The following is a 24778-nucleotide window of genomic DNA, read 5'->3' as shown; positions in this document are numbered from 1 at the left end:
CAAGACAACCCTATCAAGAGACACACAAACGGCCTTAAGCCGATCACCAAAATCTTCCAACAAATAGTAAATCAAATGAGGGTCGGGTGGGGAGACCACCATCCTCTTATTACAAACACAAAAATTACATTAAAAAAACAGAAAAAACCTTCAACCACCTCCATTAGAAGCCTCCGACAAAGAACAACTGACCAATGTACCGTCGAAGGAGATAGCCAACAAGAGATTTAAAAAAAAAGAGTCGAATATAATATATTATATAATGTTTTTTTTTTTTTTTTTTTTTGGCTCTTTGGAAGTATATGCAAGTATCCGAATCCGAAACAGGTAGATAGCACGTAATTCCTTAGTGATAAAAACAGCCAAAATATGTATTGTATGGCTACACATAGGATAATCAAAAGGCAAAAAGCGTTTGAGAATCCGAGGCATGGATAACACCTCTTTTTTAATTTTTATTTCTATTTCTTTCTTTTTTTCGTGATAAGTGGCATAGATAACGTTGAATCCGCCAAGTGCAAAGAGATGTGTAACTTTTTCCAATTCCGGAAAAAGAACAAGAAAAATAATATATTTTTCTTTTAACGTGGTAAAGTAAGAAAGAGAATGGTTGTTTACAGCTTGGAGAAAGAAAAGGGTTTTATGAATATTATTAATTTAGTAAGTCTTATCTAGTTATTATTATTGTATTTATGAGTCTTTAGATTTTCCCTCTTTTTAATCGATGGGCGATCATGAGATCTTTTCTTTCTAATTGTAAACTCCATTTCTCGTAAGCTGAATTATTAGACCTCCATTCGCATTGAGATTTGTAAATTGGCAGTTTTTTATTGGTATTTAACACGGTTTTTCTCTCTATTTGGATTTTATCTTTTTCTCTAATTGTTTAAGAAGTGGGCATCAAAAGGCCGGAGTCTGTCACCACCTTCGGGGCCCCATGGGAAGGTGCTCATATGTTGCAGGTGGTACTTTTTCAGTGAAACTCTAAATACGCCAAGCTATAGGAGGGACATACGGGCTATGGGAGCGACATACAGGCTTTGGGAAGGTTTTTTTTGGAGGGCTTCTAGCTGCCGACGCTGAGTTTTTCAGTGCAGCAGAGTGGCTGTGATTAGGTCTCCTCAATGTCCAGCTCTCCAAGGGGGTTGTTTTGCGTTTCGGCGGCCAAGAATGGTGATGGGAGTGGTGTGGTTGCAGCTTGGGGGCGGATGTGAGCGTTGACTTTGTGAAGAGTCCATTGGTGATCATTTGGGTACCTTTGTGTTTTGATTTATGTGTTTGTGAAATAAAAGTACCAGTGTCTTCGCCGTTTAGTAGGGTATATAGGGTGCTCTGTTGGGTTTTTGTTGTAATAATAGAGGTGGTCTCCACACCTTCCGGCGTTATCGTTTTGTTTTGTCCGCTTATCATGTGTCTATGTGGCGTTGTGTTAGGCCTTAGTGCTCTTGGTCTTCCGATATTGACCGATCGAAGTTATTCGATGGCTTTTGCGGCGTTTGTGGTGTGTTTCAAAGAGCCAATTTTATGCTCGATTAGGTGTGTACCTCTTTGATTTCTCTTTGTTGAAACTCGGTACATATGTTACCCCCTTGATCATTTCAGTCGAACCTATGTGGTCGGAGTTGAGTTGCTAGTTGCACTTGGATCTTTTATCTGAATTAGTGGTTGTAATTTTCTAATTTGGAATGCAATTCAATTTAAAAAAAATTGATAGCTTTATTTACTTATTTATTTATTTTTTAAGAGTTAGATCTATAATCCTATGGTTCAACAGGAATTCTCAATATGCAATTTATATTATTCCTAAAATATTTTTTAAAAAATCACGTAGCATGTAGAGTAATTATAGCTTTCTTTATTTGTTTCTCCGAAGGCTAGAATAAGGCTTGTTTTCATTGTTTTTGGGGCCTATTTCTTATAAATTTTAAAAATTCTTCAGCAGATATTGAAGACTTTTTGTACATCTTCTTTTTTTTTTTTCAGTAGATTCTAATTAAAATTATTCCAACAAACAAAATTTGAGAAGTAGAACATGAATTGGATTTTGAACAGCTAAATTTTACTAAAATATTATCAATAATAAACAATTATTCTCAATCAATCAATTTTTTTCTCTATAAAAATAAGAAAAACATTTTTTTAAAATTGCTTAAAATTAATTTAACAAGTTTCATTAAATATTATGTTAAATGCACTATACCAATTCTCACACAAATAATTGCGATAACAATTAGGAAATCTAAAAACAACAATAGTAACCATAAGTTTGTTATTTATTTAGATATATTTTGGATGATACATTTAAAATTTTGTAACGATGAATGTTGACTTTATTATTAGAAATAAAAACTAAAACAATAAACATGGGTGCTAAATAATTTATTAGATGAAAATAAAATATATTTATCTTAGTCATTGTACATTCCTACAACAATCTAATAAATAGTTTACGAAATACCTAAATTTTACTTTTGGAATTCTCAATGTTGAAAAAAAAATGCTTAATTACTTTTGGCCGCAATAACGATTGATTAAAAACAGTGCTTGAAGCAAATATTCAACAACATGATTTAATATTCAAAATTTAAAATCTCAATTGGTAATCTTGTAATTAACTGTTTCTGTGACTAAAATATTGTTAAAAACTATTAAAAAATAATGTAAACTAACTGATAGCTAGGTAAAGAAGCAATGGAGAATATACAAAAGAAAATACAACTTCTCTTTTCTGATAGGGCAAAGAACGTCATTACGGTAGACTTATACTCCCTAAATTCATTTATTTAATTCAAATATGATCTTAACGAATCGATTTTCTTTCATAATCTCCAAGATCCTATAGAGCTTATCCTTTTATTTACTTTGACACACGCCCATAAATGTCACTCTTATTCCAGCAGCGTAATTTTACTTTGTCTATGTGAATGTGATTGCGATTGTGATTTTTGATAGCCACCAATAATAAGCAATACCTATAAAGTTTATTGCTTGATTGAGAGTACACGTTCAAAGCTTGTTCTTTAGTCCTATATCTATATATATATATATATATATATATATATCTCCGTTTTAATATTTATAACCCGAATGATTCTGCTCACACCTCTCTTTTTACTCTTTACACTCTTCTTAATTAAAAGTTTCTTAATATAAAAAGGCCTATAAATAAAATGACAAAAAACGATAAGACTTAATTATATAATTAAATTTTATTATAAAACGGAAATTAATAGAGTCTTTTTTTCTCTTCACACACCCCGAGTATAATTTTCCCAAATTATAAAATATTTCTATTTTAAAAATTCATAACTAAACGCTAATTTTTACTTTTCAATAACTGTTCCAAAAAATTACATGGATGTATGTTTAATTTTCTTTACTATTTATTGTATTAAATTACATGGTTTTTCATTTTGTTCTTTTTTTTTAATGCCGGTTGTACTCATGAATTTTTACTGCATTTTTGTTTGTTATCGAGCCCGATCAATATTCAATAAATATAATGCAACTCAATTTAAGGTCTTAATTATTATTTTTTATTTACCTGTCTTATTTCTTATTTTTACATTTTTTTTTTGTTTTCTTGTTGAACTTAAAAAAAAAAAAAAAACCACTACGGCTAAAGTTTCAACAAGATATAAATAAAAGATAATATTAAAGTAATAATTAATTTTTATGGGGTGTGTAGTTAGAAATGAATGTGGAGAATAAGGAGACGGGTGCGTGTGGATAGAAAAGGGGAGGTATAAGTAAAACCATCCTTAATAATTTTATAAAAACTAATTAGGGGTAATTTTAGAATAATAAGGGTGCGTAAAAAGAAAAATTAATTATTTAAATATTATGTGGGGTGTGTAATTAGATGAGCGGTGTGGAAAATAAAAAATGGGGTGTGAATATATAGATCAACCCTTATGACCCTAATAAATTAATTTTCCTATTTTAAGAAAGTGACGCCTCAATAATTTTCCTATTATTGCGTTCAGCAAGTAGGGTAAAGAAAAGGAAAAGCATTTACAAGTCGTAGATTTGGCACTCATAGTCGCAGATTTGCTGTGGAAAGAATCAAAAGAAAAAAAAAAAAAAAATACTACTGATAGTTTGCTACGTCAATTATAAAAACGAAGAATATTAGGAGAAATTACCTGAGATGATTCTCCAATTGCGGATATTATAAGAGGCGTGTATAATTAGCTAAATATGATTATCTTAAGATTAGTTTCCTTTTCTTTATTATGTGTAGGAAATAGCATTTATGGATCAAAGTGAGATTTATAGAAATGCTTAGTCAAATCTTTCCAAAAAAAGAGTCTATATATGTGAATAATATCTTATATGCAATACGTTTGTGGAAAATCTAGAGGGTGAAATATTGACCTTACGTTTTAAGAAGATTATATTGTTTAAGATACGCATAATCCAAATATTTGACGTTAATTTGAACATAGCAGCTGATGAAACTGCAGATCTTCCAAGTTGAAAATATTGTGGCTGCTGATCAGAATCAATTCTATTCCATATTGTCAAATCTTGCCATCAATAGAGAGATAAGTACTCTGAAAGTAAAAACAGATTTTGCTTACACAAACATTAATTAGGTACAAAAAATTTATTTGATGCTTGTATTTTCATTATCTAGGAAAAAAAAAAAAAACGAGGAGAATATATAAGGATTGACCACGCCTTTTTGAAATTTGAGCACGTGTGTTAGTGAACTTTTCCCTGATCAAATACAGATTTTGCTTACATAAACATTCGGATTTTCCTTTCAATTTATTGATGTTCCCTAGTTCTTTATTTATTTATTTATTTATTTTTCATGTTTGACAATATTGGAGGAATCCAAAATATATATTATATAATGCGGTCTGTGTTTTCTCTTTTAGTAATAAGTACTAACATAAATATAAATATGATTTATGTGACTTGGATCACGCCAGTTGAAAAATGAGCACATAACTTAAGTAATATTTATTGCTTATTCCATATCACGAGAGATCAGAGAATCCACTTTTTTTCTGGCTGATGTTGTCTTGACACAATGCACACTGAAATGAATTTGTTTTGCTGATCTTCAAATCATTGTGTTGATGACCATACATATTTTGGCATATTAACAGCATGAATTGGTCGTCTAGTGGCATTTTTCAGTCTCCAATCTAAACAAGCTATTCTGCATTGCTTACGCTGTTCACTTTCATAAGAAAATTAAGTACTTTTGGCAAAAACGCCTTTTTTCCTTTTTAAATAGCAAGCTGAAGAAACACTTGCTTGTTGCCATTTATTATATATCAAATTCTGGTGTGATAAGTTATTATTTACTTAGAACAAGTTTCTAAACATGTATATATATATATATTTTGCTGAATTTTCTCAACATATATATATATATATATATATATGTGTGTGTGTAATATAACATAATCTCAACAAAGACGCAAAATGGCTCCTTCATAACGCTCCACGTGTCAACCTCATGTATATGTTGCTTTTTTTTTTCCTCAATTTTCTCAAAATATATATATATATATATATATATATATGACATAAGCTTAGTTTGGTAGTGCTGTACATTTTGAAAAAATTACTTTTAGTTATGCTTAAGGACGAAGTAGTTGTTATAAAAAGTAGCTAAATGTTTAGTAAACTATAATTATAGTAGCTGTGTTGGTTTCAAAATCAGTATAATAGCGTTTGATAAATTATAAGGTTGAATTGCTGTGGATAGTTAAAAATTACGACTATATTATATTATACTATAATATAATATATATAATTACAATATAATATATAGTTATTATTATATTTAATATAATACAAAAAAACTATTATTACATAATTATGATATAGAATATAATAATATTATTAAAATGGTTAATTAATTATAATATTATAAAAAATAATCATATTATTAAATTAATTATAATATTATTATAATATCATATTATATGATAAAATAATAATATTAGAGTTATTAATATAATTATAATATCATGTTATATGATAAAATAATAATATTAGAGTTATTAATATAATTATAATATCATGTTATATGATAAAATAATAATATTAGAGTTATTAATATTATTATAATATCATATTATATGATAAAATAATAATATTAGAGTTATTAATATAATTATAATATCATGTTATATGATAAAATAATAATATTAGAGTTATTAATATAAGTATGATATTATTTGTTACAATATTAGTATTATATTATATTACGAGTCTGAATTTTAGATTGAGAAGATTGTAAATTTTAAATTTCATTAGGGGTATTATGGGCATTATGAAAGTTTAATTAATTGTACTATGTTGATTTTCGCACAATCTAAAAGTTAAAGTTGTCTTTAGGCTATTTCTGATTTTAGCTGTAGATTCTTGAAAAATTCTTCAAAAAACACATTTAATGAGATTTACCCAACACTAAAATCAACTTCTGCTATAAGCAGAAACTGATTTTGAGAGAGAAAAGCAATACCAAACTAAGCCATAATCTATATAAATGCGTGTGTGTATTTTATGTTCTTTGTATCTATGGAGAAGTTTGGAAGAGCATGCTAATTGAGTCGTTTTCTTCTCTTGAAAGCGTGATCATGAAACGCACAGAATTAGTAGATCTTGAAAAATATCAGGCGGAGGAATTATTTTGCGCAATCTTGGATGATCTTCCTTTTCCATCGATTTTCGATTGCCAAAATCTTTTCAGTGGCTGACTAGAGACTTGAATAAAATTTTCCTATTGTTAGAGAGTGATAGGACTCGAGCATCCTGTGTATGCTCATCAATCTTGTTTGTTGATATGATTAATCATAGTCTCCTCGCTTAAATCCTAATCCGTTTGATTAAAATTAATATCAAGAAACTTTCTCACTCATCGCATATGTACTGTGTACACCTATATGTTCTGTTCGAAATATTTTCCACTATCTTTTCTGTTTCAAGGCTGCAGATATTTTTCCTGTACAACTTGTGCTAATTAGGCCTGCACTATGAAAATATGAGAAGTAAGCGTTAGAGACACACAATTAGCACAAGATTCAGAAAGGTAAAATGTGATCACAATTACCCACTAATTGGCTTATTAACTTGCATTTTTTGGGATGGATAATCTTACCCGGTTTGTTTTACAAAAGGCTGAGTGCAGAAATTATTAATACATTTATTTTTGTGCTCTAATTAGGTAATAATCAGTGAGACAGTTTGCATTAATCTTCAAGAACTGAAAGAAAAACGGAATGGAAAAGCAGACCAAAAGACAAAAAGGGCCTTGGACTGTTGGACATTTCTTTGAAGGACCCGTATAAGTCGTAAGGGGCCGTGGCTTGTGGTTGGGACGGACTTCAAGTTGAATGTAACAACACTACAATAATCACATTTTGGGGACCAAATGCAAATATTATGACCATTCGTTATAACTTAAGGTCGATCAAGAATATATATATATATATATATATATATTTCAAAATCCGCATATCAATTCATTGTCATCGAAGGGAGGGTCTAACACAATAAAATTGTAAAAATTACACTCTGGAATATCTACAAGTGTGGAATTGAAAGAGAGCAATTTAAAAAAAAAAATATTTTAGAAAAAATATAATTACTTAATAATTATTATAAAGATAATCACGTTTTATGCTATATACTTAATTATTATAATGATTTTACTCTTTTTTTGTTGTTGTATATGTCAAATATATATACTTAATTATTGTAATGATTTAATTTTTTTTTTTGTATTTGTCAAATATCGCTTTTTTTTTTTGTTTTCCTTCCTGTATTTCAACATGAATATTAGGATTTTGTTATGTATACTTGCAGAATGAGCATGGGTTGGGTGTTGCACAATAGGACCTCTAATTGGGATTATTTAAGCCCCGTTTATTTTACCAATTTGAGTTTTGCTACAGTAGAAAGCTCTTAAAAATAATTATATCTAACTTTTTACTATAGTAAAAAAATCTCACATATCAACTTAAATTAAAAACTTGAATTAGCGAGCTAAACAGTCTCTTAATATGGTAATATCAAATCTAAGTAGATTTTAAAAGAGAACACGTAAAGATATTTTTATCACTGCACCGTCCTATTGGTGATAACATTATGGAAACTGTTATCACATTCTTGAGGTCCGGAGGTAAAAGAATGATGGAATTATGGCGAAGGCGAGACGGGGAAACTCAAAAAAGAGCAAACAAACATATTTCAAATTTCATGTTCTTGTTACAATACTGAAAGTACCAATTGCTTAGTAAGTGATGTAACAGTTGACTCTCTAAATAACAATTTTGCTGAAATCACTAAAATGCATGCAGTCGTCATCATTTTAATGCCCTTCATGCAAAAGACAAAACAGCCATTAGTTACGGTACGGACAGTAATTTTTCTTTCATGAATTTTAGCCTCGTTCATTTCACCGATTCGAGTTTAGAATTCGAGTTTTGTTACAGTAAAAAGCTCTAAGAAATAATCACATCTAACTTTTTTGTTACAGTAAAAAACTCTCACATAAAATTACATCTCAACTCGAATTAAAAACTCGAATCAATAAACTAAACGAGTCCTTTATTCCCTTAGAAGATGATCATGGATATTCTTGTACCATTTTAAATTATGAGAAAATTACTGTAGTTACTTTTAAAGGTGCATGAATATGTATCTTTTATTATTTATTTTTAATTAATATTATTTTGATTAATATAATTATTTGATTAAAAAAAGATGTTAATATATTTTAAAGGGTATTTATGTCAGGACTCCATTTATTATCCACTATTGACTGGGATTTGGAAGTTTGAGATAAGGAAAGTGACGAATAAGAATCTCAGTGCTCTCTAGTCATGATCCTGTATATAGCACTCCACAGAGCATAAATTCCTTCTTATAACACTGATCAGTGATCATACATAACTATGTTTCGACTTTCCTGTTGGTTGGCAAATGGCGATCAATTCAACTGGTAATGATTGAAATTCTCGTCCTGAAACGCACATGCAGATTCTCAGAGGAAAAGAAAAACAACAAACAGATTATAATTGTATGTTTCAATTACAACATCCTTGACTTGAAGCTGGAATATTATATATATATATATATGTTTTACATGTTAGATAATGTACATACCAAAATTTAAAACAGAAAAAAGAAAAAAAAAAACGAGAAGCTCGAATTTTGAGTATCCAGAAGCATGCATGCCGTTTTAAGAACCCAGACTTATCTTTGTCACATGGGCCTGACTGAAAACGCAGAGTAATGATGGCTTTACATCGTTGGACTTCAAATTAACATACATGTAGACACACATGTGGCGTCTGACTCTCTGTTTTACGATATTCTGCGGTTCATTTATTTTACTGATTTAAATTTTATTATAATAAAAAATTCTTAAAAATAATTATATTTAATTTTTTTATTATAATAAAATTTTTTTACATAAAGTCACATATCAATTTAAATTAAAAACTTAAATTAACGAATTAAACAGGTCACATATGTCTTGCGGACTCAAATCATTTGTCTAACTTTAACGTTTAAGATGATATCTAACCAATTGTACAATGTCAAATTATTTAAAATAATTTTTAATTAATTTTATGATGCTTATTTATTAAATGATATGAAATAATGTGATTAGTTAAACACCATTTAATTAAAACATCTTAAATTAGACACATGATTTGAATTTATAAATTACTTATAAAAAAAGAAAATTAAGAAAGAAAGAAAATCATATTGGGTTACTAGATAATGTATTAAATTCATAGTGCCATTGTATAAGGTCAGTCATTGTTTAAAATACCTACTGTAATTCACTTAAGGAAATGATTTGAATATCAAACTCGTATGATGCTTCAGATTATCTTTTCCATTTGGGTGCATAGCTTTCCCAGCCAAAAAGTAATGATGAAATTATGATGCTATTTGAGTGTTGGTAAGTCGCAATTATGGTCATGGTATAGCCGCAATGAATAATTGTTTCACTGTTCTCCTTCCCATCCATTAGAGGTTCGATTTTGTAATTGACGTGTATGTATTATTGACAGAATGTATATACGTATTTAAGCGCTTCTTCATTTGGACCTAAACTAAAAACAAAAAATTTGAACTTGAGTTTGGGCTTAAAATCTGAATTCAAGTTCTTCTTTCAACTCAAGTTCTTAAACTCAAACTCAAGTTAATGAAAAATATTTTTTTTATTCTTAAAAACGCCATAACTTTTTCGTTTTAATTCCGATTGAAATGATTTTTTTCTATGTGTTCACAACGAATAGACGAATAAAATCCTACCATATACCTTATTAAAATTTTTCATCACCATTGAGTTTATATTAAAATAATATCCAAATATAAATTCAAGTTTTGACCCACCTTAACACAAACTCAAATAGATTCTTAATTCAAACTGTAAGTCAAAATGTGCACATCCAAACACAAACTCAAATTAGAGTCCCAACTCAAACCATACTCAAATATATTTTAACTCAAATTAAGATCTGAACTCAAGTCACACTAACTCAAAAAGTACAAATGAACAAACCCTAAGCAGTAATTTTTTTTTAAAGTTAAAAAAAAAGAAAAAAACACATATACTTACACATAAAACAGGACTGGACGATGAGCTAATTAAAGTTGAATATATATTTAAGCTAGAATTTAAAATGCAGGATTCTGTTCTTCAAAAAAAAAAAAAAAAGTAGGATTCTGAAATCTGAACTCCCGTAAAATTTCTATGTGATGAATGACGATAACATGTCGTCATTACTATAAAATGGGTGCTTGGATTTCGAAATAATTCAACTTCTATTATATGAATTTCAAGCAACTCCTTATAACTGATTAGATACTCTGCACGTGGAGAAACTGAAACCTGCTCTGGATAGTCACGGCAGGGTTCATGTCTAAGCGTTCAGATTTCAGAACCGAAAAAAAAAAAAAAAAAAAAAAGGCATCTTCTCATCCGTGTGTCCGTTTATAATTTGTCTTCTATATACAGCATATGTTTATCCACACAATGCAAACTTGCAAAGAACAAGAAGAAAAAAACGGAGGGCCAGTACTGAATATCGATAAAACTGTTATACAATTGGTGTGCTGGAGATTCCCTCTTTTTACCTAAGCTTCTAACCAAACCACATTTTTATTTAACATAGACACTAAACACACTAAAAGTACGACTATAAAAGTCTATATAATATTGGAGACGTATTATTTATAGACATATTTAATATCGATCAACACCACAACTAACAGTAAGTGAATTTTATTTGTGAATTTCACAACGTAAGACCATGTCTTTTTTAAGGTGTGGTACGCGTCCTTTAGTATTATTTTGCTGAAAAAGATTATGTTAATTTTCGTAGCACCATTTTGTTGGAGTATTTCTATTTGTTCTCGTAAGGTAAAAACCTTACTCTGATGTGTCAAAGGACTACTTTCCAACTCTCTTTTAAAAAAAAACGGAGAATATCCACAAATAAATACATGTCGAGTTGGTTTTGAATAGCAATAGGGTTGCATAGCATTTTCCATTTTGTTGTTACCGAAAACCTTTAAAAAAAAAATAAGAGTTGATATTAATAATGATTGTGCCACAGACTTCTGAATGAAAGGGCTAAACATGTGTATAAAGAATATCGATAAAGAGACTGAATTCGCCTGCTCATATGAATCGGAATTAGCTAAACACATGTACGGTCGAATGCACCGTATCATGACACTTCCTCGTTTTATACAAAATTTTCCACTAACCTCCGAAAATCAACAATATCCTAATCTAAATTAAGTGGAAAGTTTCTTTGGTAGGACAAAAAAAAAAATGAATTACTGACAGTTTTTTATTTTTTCAATTGTTAGATCTGTATAAAAAAATTATTTGATCTGCATATTTTTTTAATCTAATGTGATTTTTATTAAATTTAACGGTTAAAAACTGACTCTACTGGTAAGCCGTGCATCAAAGTTATTTAGAATCCAACAACATGCAAATTTAACATCATGTGACCAATATTAACCATAATTTTTAAGTTTCTCTGAAACAAAATAATTTTTTCCCCCAATTATTTGGGCCCCAGAACCAAATTGAGGAGTTAGGTCCCAAACTCCACTTCCTTTCATGGGAGCTGTTTGAAGTGGGTTCTTCTTATCCTCTGCATTTCAGTAATCTTCCTACAAAAATAACAGTAAGATAAGAAAAATAGAAGAAGGGTATTGTGGGGTTTGCCATTATTAATGTTGTAAGTACAAAGTTATGCCCTGGCCTCTAGACGACGAATAACACAGAAAAAAGAAGAAGAAGATGATGATAATGATGAGGCACAGAATTCTATGACTATAGGGGACATCGATCATGTGCTTCATAAGGGGCCAAATATTTGTCCATTTCCTGACAAGAAAGAAGAATCTAGCCCCAATCACTGAAATCATGCGTGTTTTCCCACTTTTTGGTTTTTTGGGTTGTAGCAGTAGTACCACTTTTTCTATTTCCTTTTCCAATTCCTTTAACACAAAAATTCATGTCAGTCTTTTTTTTTTTTTTTTTTTTCTTTTTTTTTTTTTTTTTTTTTTTTAAATTTGACTGATCCAGCTAGTTTCGTGTTTTTTTCCCCCCCTTATCGATCGTCATGATCATTTCAATTTTCCGGCCCCACTAAGATCACGGAACATGTAACAATACCCAAATTGATTCTTGTGTATTTAATAAGTTTGGATAACAGATTTTTCACAGTAAAGAGTGTTGGAGAAAAGAGAGAAGTCTCAACATCTTGCTAAACATCTCTTTCTCTCTCGTAGCTAGCTTTGATCAATAGACTTTTCTTAAATTAAACACAAAAACAAGAAAAAATTGGTAAAATGCCAATGGAAAAATCGAGTCAACGACCGAAAAAAGAAAACAATAGAGGAGCTTGGACAGCAGAGGAAGACCAAAAGCTTGCTCAGGTTATCGAACTCCATGGTCCACGGAAGTGGAAGTCTCTTGCCGCCAAAGCAGGTTTTTACAAGTTAACTAGCTTTCAATATTACAAAAATGTAAAGCCTAAGATTTTCATTTCTTGTTTTTTGGTTCTTTGACGTTAAAGTTTGATTGGGTTCATGTTATTGTTTGCAGGTTTGAATCGATGTGGGAAGAGTTGCAGGTTGAGATGGATGAATTATCTGAGACCAAACATTAAGAGAGGCAATATCTCACACCAAGAAGAGGACTTGATACTCAGGCTTCACAAACTACTAGGAAACAGGTAAAAGCTTGTGCTTGCCCTGGTCTCTAGATCTATTCGCCCATTTTCTGTTTTTATTCGTAGAGAAATATTTGCTGAAATGACAATATTTTTTCGAATGAAGGTTTCTGTTGAAGTAATTTTGCAAATCTTTATTCGAAATCTAACGTTTCTTAATTATTTTTGTTGCTCGTGGGATTGCCAATTTAGGTGGTCCCTGATTGCGGGAAGACTACCGGGTCGAACTGACAATGAGATAAAGAACTACTGGAACTCTCATTTGGGCAAAAAGATGAAGCAAATGGAGAGACAAAATAGGAGTTTAACAGCATTGGAATCTAAGCTGCCTGAGAATACCAAGGTGGTTATTAAGCAAGTGGATGAGCCAAAAGGAAGCGAAGAGGGAACTTCAAAAGGGATAAGTAAGGAGATTACTCCAAATTCTAGCTTTCTAGGGGATGAGATTTTTGCATATTACTCTAGTGAAGAGCCTCTGAATTTGGAGTGGATGGGCAATTTCCTTGAGATGGACGAGAGTTGGTTTTAGTTCTGTGCTTGTCCTCTCTCGAAGTCGAACTAATTAATTTTAATTTTTTTTTTCTTTTCTCTTGGTTTGGTTCTAGACTCTAGACTCTAGTTATGCATGCAAGGCCGAAAATCACATGTTTTAGGGTGTTTCTTTCTTTTACACTTTTTAGGTTCTTTTGGCCGAAAATACCAAATTTTAGGGTGCTGCCTTTTTTTCTTTTTTTTTTCCCCTCCTTTTAGGTTCTTCTGTCTGTCCAAAAGTGGTTTGAAGTTTGTCGGTGACTTTGCAAAGAATCTGTTTGTGTAGTCTTTCTTTTGATTCCCTTTCGGTTGTTTGTATTATGAAATGAAAATGACATGCTATAAATGCAGCTTTATCATTTACAAATTGTGAGCCATATATATATATATATGGTGCTCAAATGTACTGTGATAGGAAACTATTTCGCCATGCTTAACCTAAAAAAAAAAAAAAATACAATGGTATTCATCCTCACGAAAAATAAAGCTCTACGCTTATAAATTAGTAGTGAGTCTCGTCTAGCCACTTAGTGGGACCTACCTCAGGTAAGTAGTGGGGGGTTTAACCCTATAGAGATGAATAAAGTAGGGGTGTTCGGCGGTTAAAAACCGTCAGTTTTAATCAGTTCGGTGGCCGAACCGATCATGTCAGTTTCTAAAAATTAGGAACCGAAACCGAACCGCAAAAGTACTATTCGGTTTCGGTCAGTTTTCAATTTTGATAATCATGATGGTGACCATCAGTTAACCATCAAGTGAAACGACATCACACTCCACAAAATGAGAAAATAAAAAAAAAATGACAACAAAATATAAAACGACATAGCAATAAAACACAAAATCAATGAAACGACATCATAAGCAATAAAACGACAACAACACAAAAAGTTAATTAATTAAGTCAGTTGGTTTGGTTATAAACCGGACATCAAGGGCCTAAACCAAAATCGAACCGCCTTGAAGCCTTTTCGGTGAACCGACTTTATCGGTTCCACGTGGCACCATATTTTTTGGTTTTTAAGCGGTTGATTTCTCAGGCGGTGGTAATCAGTTTCGGTTTTACGATTTTTTTGTACAGTCCTAGAATAATATCCTTAAAAGAAAAATATTGATATAAATCACGCAGAAAATTCATTAAGAAACTGTTCAATATCTCAAGTATAACGGGGATGGGCCAGGATTCCCAATGAGTGAGGTGTGCGCGGTAAAGAGCAGACAAGAATGTGTAATCATAGAAGGTGCAAAAGGGACATAACTTTCTTAGGTTTAAGGCATCCTCCAAAGTGAGGAACATGACAAAGATTAAAAAAAAAAAAAAAAGTCTGATAAATGATATGGTTGGGCTTACCCACTTTAACATGTTAGACAAATTTCAAGTTATTTATTTTTTTTATCTTTTTATAAGAGAAAAGTGACATCGCGTCTCATGGCTTTCCTATTTTGAGATACTATTATACCTAATTGGATTCGTTTATTGTGCTTGGAGAAAAATTCCCAGTAACATTGTTGAAGTACGATATTTTCAATTTTTAATGTCCAAGCTTGTAAATTTCACAATATCATGCAAATTTTAAAGCTTCCAGTTTTAATTAGTGTTGTGAATTACGTACCTTAAAAAAAAAAAAAAGCGATATACTTCACACCCAACACAATTTATACTTGCATTTTGTTGAAATCTTTTATGGCTGACAACATAAAATCACGCCTGATATATATATATATATGAGCCCTCAACCCTTTTGCTTTGTAGAAAATTAACTAGGCAACATCATTAATCACATAAAATACAAAATATCCAACGTTACAGTGGAGTTTATTAAGTACAAATATTTAATATTCATGAAAATGCTCAACTTAACCAATACAAATCCTGAGTTTCCATGCATAAAAAGATGACACATCACTGATAATCAGATTCAGAGTCGGTGTAGTATAACAGGAGCTCCGTACTGGGGCTGAAGAGTAATGACCGTGCGAGGAGCGTGAGTGTATGAAGGGGATAGCTCAAACGAAAAGTGTTGGAGAATCATGGCCAGCGCCATCTTTGCTTCGATCATGGCGAAGCTTTGTCCAAGGCATCTTCTTGGGCCCCACCCAAATGGATAGAATGCCGTCAGACTGTAATCAATTGTATCCTTTGATGTTGATCTTGCAACCCCTTCCGAGAACCTCTCCGGATTGAATTCCTCCACGTCATCACCCCATGACATTGGGTCGTGATGAATGGAGAGCATCAATAGTAATGTTTCTATCCCTTCTGGAATGGTCATTCCTCCATTAATGCTGATTTTTCTTTTGGTATAGCGAGAGAGATTACACACGGAAGGGTACAACCTCATAACTTCATTCAATATCATCGCTACCTGCATTTTCACGCACAATAAGCATATTATACTTTTAATAAACCTTTCAGAAAGAAAGGAAAAAAATATATTAAGGCCGTTTAGTTTACTGATTTGAGATTTTAATTCGAGTTGAGATGTGATTTTATGTGAGAGCTCTTTACTATAGTAAAAAAGTTAAATATGACTGTTTCTGAGAGCTTTTTACTGTAATAAAACTCAAATTTTAAATTCGAATCGGTAAAATGAACGGGGCTTAAAAATATTGAATTACCAATAATATTAAACTAAGCTTTCGTAATTAATAAACTGCTATATATTGGCCTTCGGACCGAAAGTGTGCAAGTACGCATAACATGACATTTGTTTGAAGTGCCAATAATTTTAAAAATGTGCAATATATACTAGCTAGTTTGTTATAATAAATTGTTTTTTGCTGTATTTTTTTTTATAGTAATTGTTACAAGTGTGGTCATGTTTCATCCTCTATTTCATTCTAAATGTGCGTGCATAGTACTGTTCAATGCTTTTTCATGAAGGACTGTAACCTCAACTTGTATAAGATTGATAATTCATCGTCTTATGATTCTTATTTATTTCGCCGATTCGAATTTAAAATTTGAGTTTTGTTACAGTAAAAAGCTCTTAGAAATAGTCACATCTAACTTTTTTACTACAGTAAAAAGTTCTCACATAAAGTCACATTTCAACTCGAATTAAAAACTCGAATCAGCGAACTAAACGAACCTTACATGTAAATTCATGAATATATGTATATATATATATATATAATAAAAACGAAAAAGCTTATATAGATGCATATATGTCAATATTATTTTAAGGGGAAAAGGCACATACAATCTTGAAGTGAGAAATGGCTTCAAAATCAGGGGATTTCTTTCCACACATCCGAAGAACCTCTTCCCTTGCCTTCTCTTGCCAATTCGGGTGCATAGATAAAAGGATCATCGTCCACGTCAGCAGATTGGAGGTAGTTTCTTGGCCAGCAAAGTAGAACAACTTGCACTCCTCTATCACCTCTTCAATTGTCATAGAATTGTTGGATTGTTCTTTGCATTTTAGTAGTAAACCCAGCAAATCAGTGGCACCCAATTCTGGCCTATTATGGATAATTTCTTTCTCTTTTTTGCGTATAATGTCCCTTAACATTGTTTTGATCTCATTGTCTAATTTATACCTTCTCTTATTCTTTCTTGTCGGTACAAACCTGCACAGATTAATTAGCATAAAAAAAGAGATATATAAAAATTTAATTTTTAATCAATTGGAGTACTGATCAATAGGAGTTTATTTTAATAATTAAGTGACGCTAATTTGTTAATTAGAGGAAAATCCTAATTAGTACGAAATATCCAATGGAATACTAATTGTGCACCTGAGACCTGGGATGTAGAGGTTATAATAAGCTTCAATCACCAAAACAGCTTGCTCTTTTTGCAGTTCAAATATTTTCTTTCCCTCCCCGAAACTGCTTCCAAAAGCTGTTCGAGAAATAACATCGCACGTAATATTTTGAAATTCTGGTGCTACATCCACTTCACAAGATCCTTCAGGAGTAGCCAATTTTATCCATCGATCAATAAAGTTGGAGCAACTAGTTGAAAACGCAGGCATCATTCCCTTATTATTATCAAGAAACGACAACAAAAAATGATCATTTTGAGAAGCAAAAAAAAAAAAAAAACATTGAAAATAATAATAATTTTTTTTTTTAGATTTTTGCTTTTGTCATGGAGCAATGTTATGGATGTACTAAATTAATTTTTTATATTTTGGATATATATTTTCCATACGGGATCACTTTTTATGATTATTAAAGTATTGTTGTATGTTGAGGAAGATATTGGGATTCCGTAGCAGGATAAAAAAAAAAAAAAAAAAAAAATTTGCATATTGTGATGATACAATTTGGCGTTAAGACATTATACTATACTAATACGTACGTCTCCTCTATCACATAAGAATATATGCACAAAATTGTTTATCAAACTTTAATATTTAAATGCCACTTGAGCAACCTGATGTATGTGGTTGAATGAGTGAATGCGTGCTTATATTCACTAAAATTTAATGGTTTTATTTCTAATGAAAAAGAGTGAGTCACAGGCCCACATCGTACTAAAAAAATATTTTATATTTAAGTGATGTGACAATACACTTGTCAATACCTAAAGGGTCAAACAAAATATACATAAGTAGATAACCCAAACACCATTTACAAATTATATAGTCTAACTAATTAGTTAATACATCGTTTGATATTTACAACATTTCACATACAATTTGATACCCATTGCACTATTCATCAGAGAAATTTTGGAAGATATGTTTGTATTTTAATTCTATGTAGTGAGGCTACAGTTTGTGGAAGGAGGAAGTACGTGGATATGTTAAAGTTTTTTTTTTTTTTTTTTTTTTCTTTTTTTGTTATGTGTGTTCGAGTGAATAAAAATAGTATTTATTCCCGTGAGTATAAAACTCCACACTCATAAAGCGGTGGTGGTGGGTCTCACTAAATTGAGACTCACGGCCTATTTACTTAAGGCCTGAATTCACTTCTTGTGAGTAGTAAAAATTTTAACCTCATGATTCATGAGGATGATCAATAAGTTTGTTTGGTACGAAGATTCAAATCAGAGTGATTCTAATCTTGATTCTGAAACTAGAACCATGATTCATGATTTTAAGTTCAAATCGTGATTCTGAAACCATAATTCAGAATCAGGGATTTGAATCGTCTTGAATCAAGAGTGGAGTGATTTTAGAATCATAAGTGATTCTGGTTTAAAACATCACATCAGATTCTGAATCATGATTCAGAATCACTATAAACAAATACTAATTTTAAATTATAATTTAAAATTACGATTCTAAATCTATCTACCAAACACCTCCTTGAGTGAAAGATCTTTGGCAACAATACCTTTAACTTGTCAAGATGGAAAGCAGGTGTAATTTGCCTCCTGCGTTTCGCCCATTGCTCTCCGTCTAAGGATGATACTCCTCTTTGAAGCATATGAACAAGAGGGTTCTGTGGTGGCTTCACGAAATCATTCTTCTTATCTCCTAATATCATCCTGATTAGCTCTGGGTCCCCTATTATCAACCTCGGCTTCGTTCCAATCCAAGTCATACTCACTTTTCCTGAAGTTCAATACAATTGTTCTTTCCAAATATCATCATAAAGACTCCGAAAACAACCCAATAAAATTGACCTTCTGAGAATACAAATTTGGAATGAGAATTTTACTGTAAGGTATTAAAAAGTGGTTTATTAGTAAAGTTGCGTTTTAAACCATAAGATCCGTATCAAGTTCTGTTACTTTGTATAAATTCTCTCTCTTTTTTTTTATTTGATATAGTTTTTATTAGGATTAATATATGGAAACATGCACTGAAAGCTCCAAATCAGAAGTACTAGAAAGAAAAGGAGAAGTTATAATATTACTGATCGAAATTTTGGGTACCATATTTCTGCATCATGTCGTAAAAGAAAGGGAAGACACGTGGCGTGATGTGGTGGTTCAGCGACATAGGCTTGGACTGTGCTTCCAGGATGGACCGTCTGATCTCTGCCATGTCACCACGCAAAAACTTGTAGGAAGTCCCTCTGATCCCTTGTCTCCTTAAAACCTTCTCTAAGTAATTTGGTCTCCACCAAACAACGTATGCAACTCTTAGAACAGCATAAAGAATCAGCAACACAGAAGATAATACCACGATTTCGAAAAGGTATTTTCCCATGTTTTAGTTTTATGCTAAGAATAAGAAATTAGTGATTCAGCTTGATTAGATTGGGTATTAATGAACTGACCATGAACTTCTAGGACTTAAATTGGATTTTTATTTTTATTTTTAATTAAGCCTTTTGGTTTTATTTAAACTTAAGATATGATATTTATCGTCGAAGTTAACCTCTCCCTTTCATTACAAAACATGTGACATTTTTTTAATCAATATGTGTTTAATTTTTTTTTAAAATCCTTAAAGAAAAAAGAGAAATGATTATATATATAAAACATTATCTTCTCATCAAGTCTTTCAATTGCTTTAGTTTATCTACGCGCTACGTCCTATGCAAAGGAAATTTAGCTATATATATATATATATACATATAGTAACAAGTACTAGTCTCATTTGTATATGAAAAGTTGCATTACAGAAGTTAAATATGCTTGTACGTACATCGTGAAATTAAATTTATATAGAACTTCTAATTTAACCATCACATGTACTAAAAATTAAGCTTAGATATAATTTCTTAATATAAGTCCAGGGACACTACCGTATTTTTACAATGGAATCTTTCATAGAACACATGAGTTGATTGTATTATATTTCATCTCCGTGTATATATATACTAAAGAATATGGTCGGTCGACTTATGAGAAACAATATACAAGAAAGGTTGGTAATTTGTCCTTTCAATGCTTGGGAAATATTGCTCTCTAGCTAGTACAATAATAATGGTAATGATGGCTCTACTAATAATTTAAAACTCGCATGATTAATTATGGTGACTTCATTAAGCTTTCTCTGTCGAATTATTATTAAGCTTGTTTTTCTTTATTTTTAATTATTGTTTTCGTCCACTATGATCTCTTTAATAATTATTAATTAACCTAAGCCTTTCTCATTCCTTTTAACGTGTGGATTATTTGCAAGTAAACAAATGATAAGATGAAAAAGAGGCTCAGTCCTCCTTTTCCTTTTCATTTTCATGGGAAGTAATAGTGCCCTTAATAGGGAGGAGGAAAAGTGGAAAAGGCTGGGAGAGAGGATCAAGGGCTGGGATTAGTAAAAAGATTTTGATACTTAAAGTCTCGTTCAGTTCGCCGATTTGAGTTTTTAATTCGAGTTGAGATCTGATTTTATGTGAGAGCTTTTAACTATAGTAGAAAACGTTAGAGATGACTTTTTGTGAGAGCTTTTAACTGTAGCAAAATTGGAATTGAAAACTCGAATCGGTGAAATGAATGAAGCCTAAATGTTGTTTTGCGGGAAAGAAAAGATGAGTGAATGTGGGGAAGGATTTCAAATCCTTTAAAATGCCCCAATTTTAGTCTCTCCAAATATGAGGATCATAGAGAAGTAAATCCATAGACAAACATGTTAAAAAGAGAAATGTTCATCTCTTCCTATATCTATTTGCTTACCTAAATTATTCGTCTTTCTTTTATTCCTTACAAAATACAACCTTAATGTTTAGATCTAAAATTTAATTCCACAATTCTAAATTTAAAAAAAAAAAAGAGAGAGATTGAGAAAATTGTGGGGCAAATTATAATTAGAGGACTGATATACTATTTCGTTTCTAAAATCTAATGACAGATCTAGCAATAAATTAACGATAAATGAGATAAAAGCTTTATTCCATAAAAGTAATTGGATACAAAAACCTGTCGACAATTTATTTATAAGATAATACGATCAAGACCAACTCTAACATGTAAACTCATTATATATATTTCGCCTAATTTGCACACTCCGTCGTTCTTATATATATATATATATATATGCGCGCGCGTACGTATTATGATGACAGACGATGTAGTATAAGGGGAGCTCCGTGCTGTGGGCAAAGAGTAAGGCCAACGCAAGGGGCATGAGCGTATAAAGGAGAAAGCTCAAAGGAAAAATGTCGGAGAATCATAGCTAGAGCCATCTTGACTTCAATCATGGCAAAGTTTTGGCCAAGGCATACCCTTGGGCCCCACCCAAAAGGATAGAACGCCGTCTGATTACAATCATATTCCTTTGATGATGATCTCGCAACTCCCTTCGAGAATCTCTGCGGATTGAATTCTTTCGCGTCGCCGCCCCAACATTTTGGGTCGACGTGAAGAGAGAGCACCAATAGCAATGCCTCAACCCCAGCTGGAATGGAGAATTCTCCGATTCTGGTCACTTGTTTTGTGTACCGAAGGAGAAGCGTCAATGGTGGATATAACCTTAGAACTTCATTCAATATCATTGTTACCTGCAAAACAGATTTCATAGATATTCTTTTACTTGAGTGAGTTACAATGCACGTACATGTGTTCAAATTTAATTAGGACAAACCATGCATATTTCTTTTGAGAAATGACCAAATTTTTTATAGTTACAAAAATAATTAACCTGAGTTAGAGTGAATAGTGTATTTACTTGAGTAAAATATTTGATTTCCAAGGCAACAATTTATGATTTATGGAGTAAATAATTGATTTACAAAGATAAATGGTTTTTTTGATAGAGATTAATTTGTGTAAATATGTTTAAAGAATTCTTTAGTAGGGTATGGAAAAATATCATACTGTCAGGACTATATTTCAAAAAGTAATATACTCAAATCAACTCTTATAGTACTAACTGATGTAGCATATGTGTTTTTATTTTTTTATTAGTAGATTCAATTTTTTATCGTTAATATTGAGGTGATAATGTTTTAGTTAAACACCCGTCAATATAAAAATGATAATTCATATATTACATCAGTTGACACACAATAATTAGAATTTAAGTTGGTATCATTAGTATTATTCAATCTTTGGATTTTACATGAGATTTTGGCATTTTATATTTTTTAATTTTAATATGATTTTGATGAGATGTAACATACTTCATTAACGTTGAAAGCTCTATATATTGTATTAAAGTGGCTGATCTGATCTCTTTTAGCAGAATTAGTTTTTTTTTTTCCTACGAATTTAGCAGAACTACTAATATTATGAGGGGTACGAATTATTAGTTAACTGTGGACCACTTACAATCTTGAGGTGATTGATGGCGTTAAAGTGGGGGGTTTTGTTTCCACACAACTGTAGGACCTCTTCTCTTGCCTTTTCTTGCCAACTGGGATGCAGAGATAATACAACCATGGTCCACGTCAGCAGGCTGGCAGAGGTCTCTTGGCCAGCAATGTAGAACAGTTTGCACTCCTCAATGATGTCGTCAATAGTCATCGAATTATGATCACCAGACCCGTCTTTGCACTGTAAAAGCAAGCCCAGTAAATCCACACCACCACCACCCATTTCTTTATTCTGCATGACTTGCTGTTTCTTTTGGATGAGATCGCGCAATATTGATTTGATTTCGCTGTCCAATTTGTATCTTCTCCTGTTCTTTCTTGTAGGTACGAATCTGCATAAAGATTTTTTTAAAAAAGAAAAAGATAGTGGACTCATTTCTTTTTTTTAGACGGTTTGGTCCAGTGAGATCGGAAATTTTAAAGAGGTTGCAGATTCGATCCCGCTTTATATATACAAATAAAAGATATATATATATATATATATATATATATATATTGAAGGCATAACTTTGTATTTGAGCCTATAACACTGATTTGAGGGATACTAACTTACCTTAATCCTGGGATGTAGAATATGTTTTAATAGGCTTCAAGAACCAAAACAGTTTGCTCTTTTTGCAGTTGAAACAATTTCTTTCCTTCTTCGTAATTACTTCCAAATGCTGTTCGTGCAATAACATCGGTGGTAAGAATTTGGAATTCAGGCGCTACATCTACTTCCCCTGTTCCTTGAGGATTACTAGTCAATTTTTTCCATCCGTCAATCAGGATAGAACAGCTTTCTGATATCGCCGGCAACATTCCCTGTTAATTATATATGATTGGAATCAAATTCAATTAATCAATTCATTAGTATTCAATTAGCGTATAATAATTAAACCTTTAACTTGTCAAGGTGGAAAGCAGGTGTCATCAGCCTTCTGCGATTGACCCATTTTTCTCCTTCTAAGCTTGAGATTCCTCGTTGAAGAAGATTGACTAGAGGGTTCTGTGGTGTCTTTATAAAGTGACCATTCTTGTCCATTAATATCAATCTGATCAGCTCCGAGTCCCCTATTATCAGCCTTGGTCTGGTTTCAGTCCAACACACACACAATTTTCCTAATAACCAAATTCAAATTATTGTTCCAACAATGACACATGATCACACCAGTATTATTAATATGCCAAAAATAATATTATATGTGTGTGTATATATATATATATATACACGTTTGGTTAGAAGATTCAAACTATGATTTGAATCATGAATCATGATTCATTATAGTGTTTTTTCTCACAAAAAATACACGTAAATTAAAAATAATTCTAATCATATGATTCTAATCTATGAATCAAACGTCTCCTAAATTCTCACCATATCTTTGGACCATGTCGTAAAAGAATGGTAAGGCACGTGGTGCAATGTGGTGGGTCTGCAGGGGCATGGGTTTTGACAATGCTTCCACGGTGGACCTTCTCATCTCTCCCATGTCACCACGTAGAAGCTTGAATGAAGTGCCTCTTATCCCTTGCCGCCTCAAAAGCTTTTCTAAGTAAATTGGTCTCCACCAAATTTTGTAGATAATTATAAAAACACAATACAGAATTGGAGACAGTGCTAGTGAGCAGATTACAAAGGTTTCAGAAAGGTGAGTTTCCATGTTTATTATAATTTGCAACAAAATTAACTATTTGCACGTAGTAAGTTGAGCTCGATAAGTTGATTGGACAAACAAAGAAAAGGTCCTTGTGTATTTATAGAACTTGAATTATTGTTTTCGTTTATAGTTTAACGGAACAGAAGTATTCAACTAATATGTTTGACATTTTTTTTTCAATGGGTTCTAGTAGTATAATACTGTGCA

At 31.6% G+C, this 24778-nt stretch overlaps 2 protein-coding genes and 1 pseudogene across 2 annotated transcripts; 1 reads left to right on the top strand and 2 right to left on the bottom strand.

Annotated features, from left to right (window-relative positions):
* Positions 1-12728: 12728 nt before the first annotated feature.
* On the top strand, positions 12729-14026 carry LOC21401561 (transcription factor WER). Its single transcript, XM_010100060.2, has 3 exons — positions 12729-13000; positions 13118-13247; positions 13437-14026. Exons 1-3 carry the CDS (start codon positions 12862-12864, stop codon positions 13771-13773), a joined length of 606 nt encoding a protein of 201 aa, XP_010098362.1. The 5' UTR covers positions 12729-12861; the 3' UTR covers positions 13774-14026.
* A 1665-nt stretch (positions 14027-15691) lies between these two features.
* On the bottom strand, positions 15692-19882 carry LOC21401560 (cytochrome P450 CYP72A219). The gene is made up of 5 exons (XM_024166938.1): positions 19606-19882; positions 19062-19282; positions 17514-17758; positions 16972-17345; positions 15692-16134 (listed from the first exon to the last, which is right to left on the bottom strand). The coding sequence occupies exons 1-5, from the start codon at positions 19880-19882 to the stop codon at positions 15692-15694; spliced, it is 1560 nt and encodes a 519-aa protein (XP_024022706.1).
* A 1781-nt stretch (positions 19883-21663) lies between these two features.
* On the bottom strand, positions 21664-24574 carry LOC21401558 (annotated as a pseudogene).
* Positions 24575-24778: the final 204 nt, after the last annotated feature.

Source organism: Morus notabilis, unplaced genomic scaffold, assembly GCF_000414095.1.
Source record: "Morus notabilis unplaced genomic scaffold, ASM41409v2 Scaffold348, whole genome shotgun sequence".
NCBI lineage: Eukaryota > Viridiplantae > Streptophyta > Magnoliopsida > Rosales > Moraceae > Morus > Morus notabilis.
The sequence above is the reverse complement of the archived record's forward strand: the minus strand, read 5'-3'. Positions and strand labels throughout refer to the sequence as shown.

What these genes read in the sequence shown, in the direction of transcription:
- LOC21401560 (XM_024166938.1), bottom strand. Translation starts at nt 19,882, where the DNA reads ATGGGAAAATACCTTTTCGAAATCGTGGTATTATCTTCTGTGTTGCTG. An exon ending in CTCTACATCCCAGGTCTCAG is followed by an intron (nt 17,346 to 17,513) that starts GTGCACAATTAG and finishes TAATCTGTGCAG; the next exon opens with GTTTGTACCGACAAGAAAGA. An exon ending in TTCTCACTTCAAGATTGTAT is followed by an intron (nt 16,135 to 16,971) that starts GTGCCTTTTCCC and finishes AAATGCAGGTAG; the next exon opens with CGATGATATTGAATGAAGTT.
- LOC21401561 (XM_010100060.2), top strand. Translation starts at nt 12,862, where the DNA reads ATGCCAATGGAAAAATCGAGTCAACGACCGAAAAAAGAAAACAATAGA. An exon ending in GTCTCTTGCCGCCAAAGCAG is followed by an intron (nt 13,001 to 13,117) that starts GTTTTTACAAGT and finishes TATTGTTTGCAG; the next exon opens with GTTTGAATCGATGTGGGAAG. An exon ending in CACAAACTACTAGGAAACAG is followed by an intron (nt 13,248 to 13,436) that starts GTAAAAGCTTGT and finishes TTGCCAATTTAG; the next exon opens with GTGGTCCCTGATTGCGGGAA.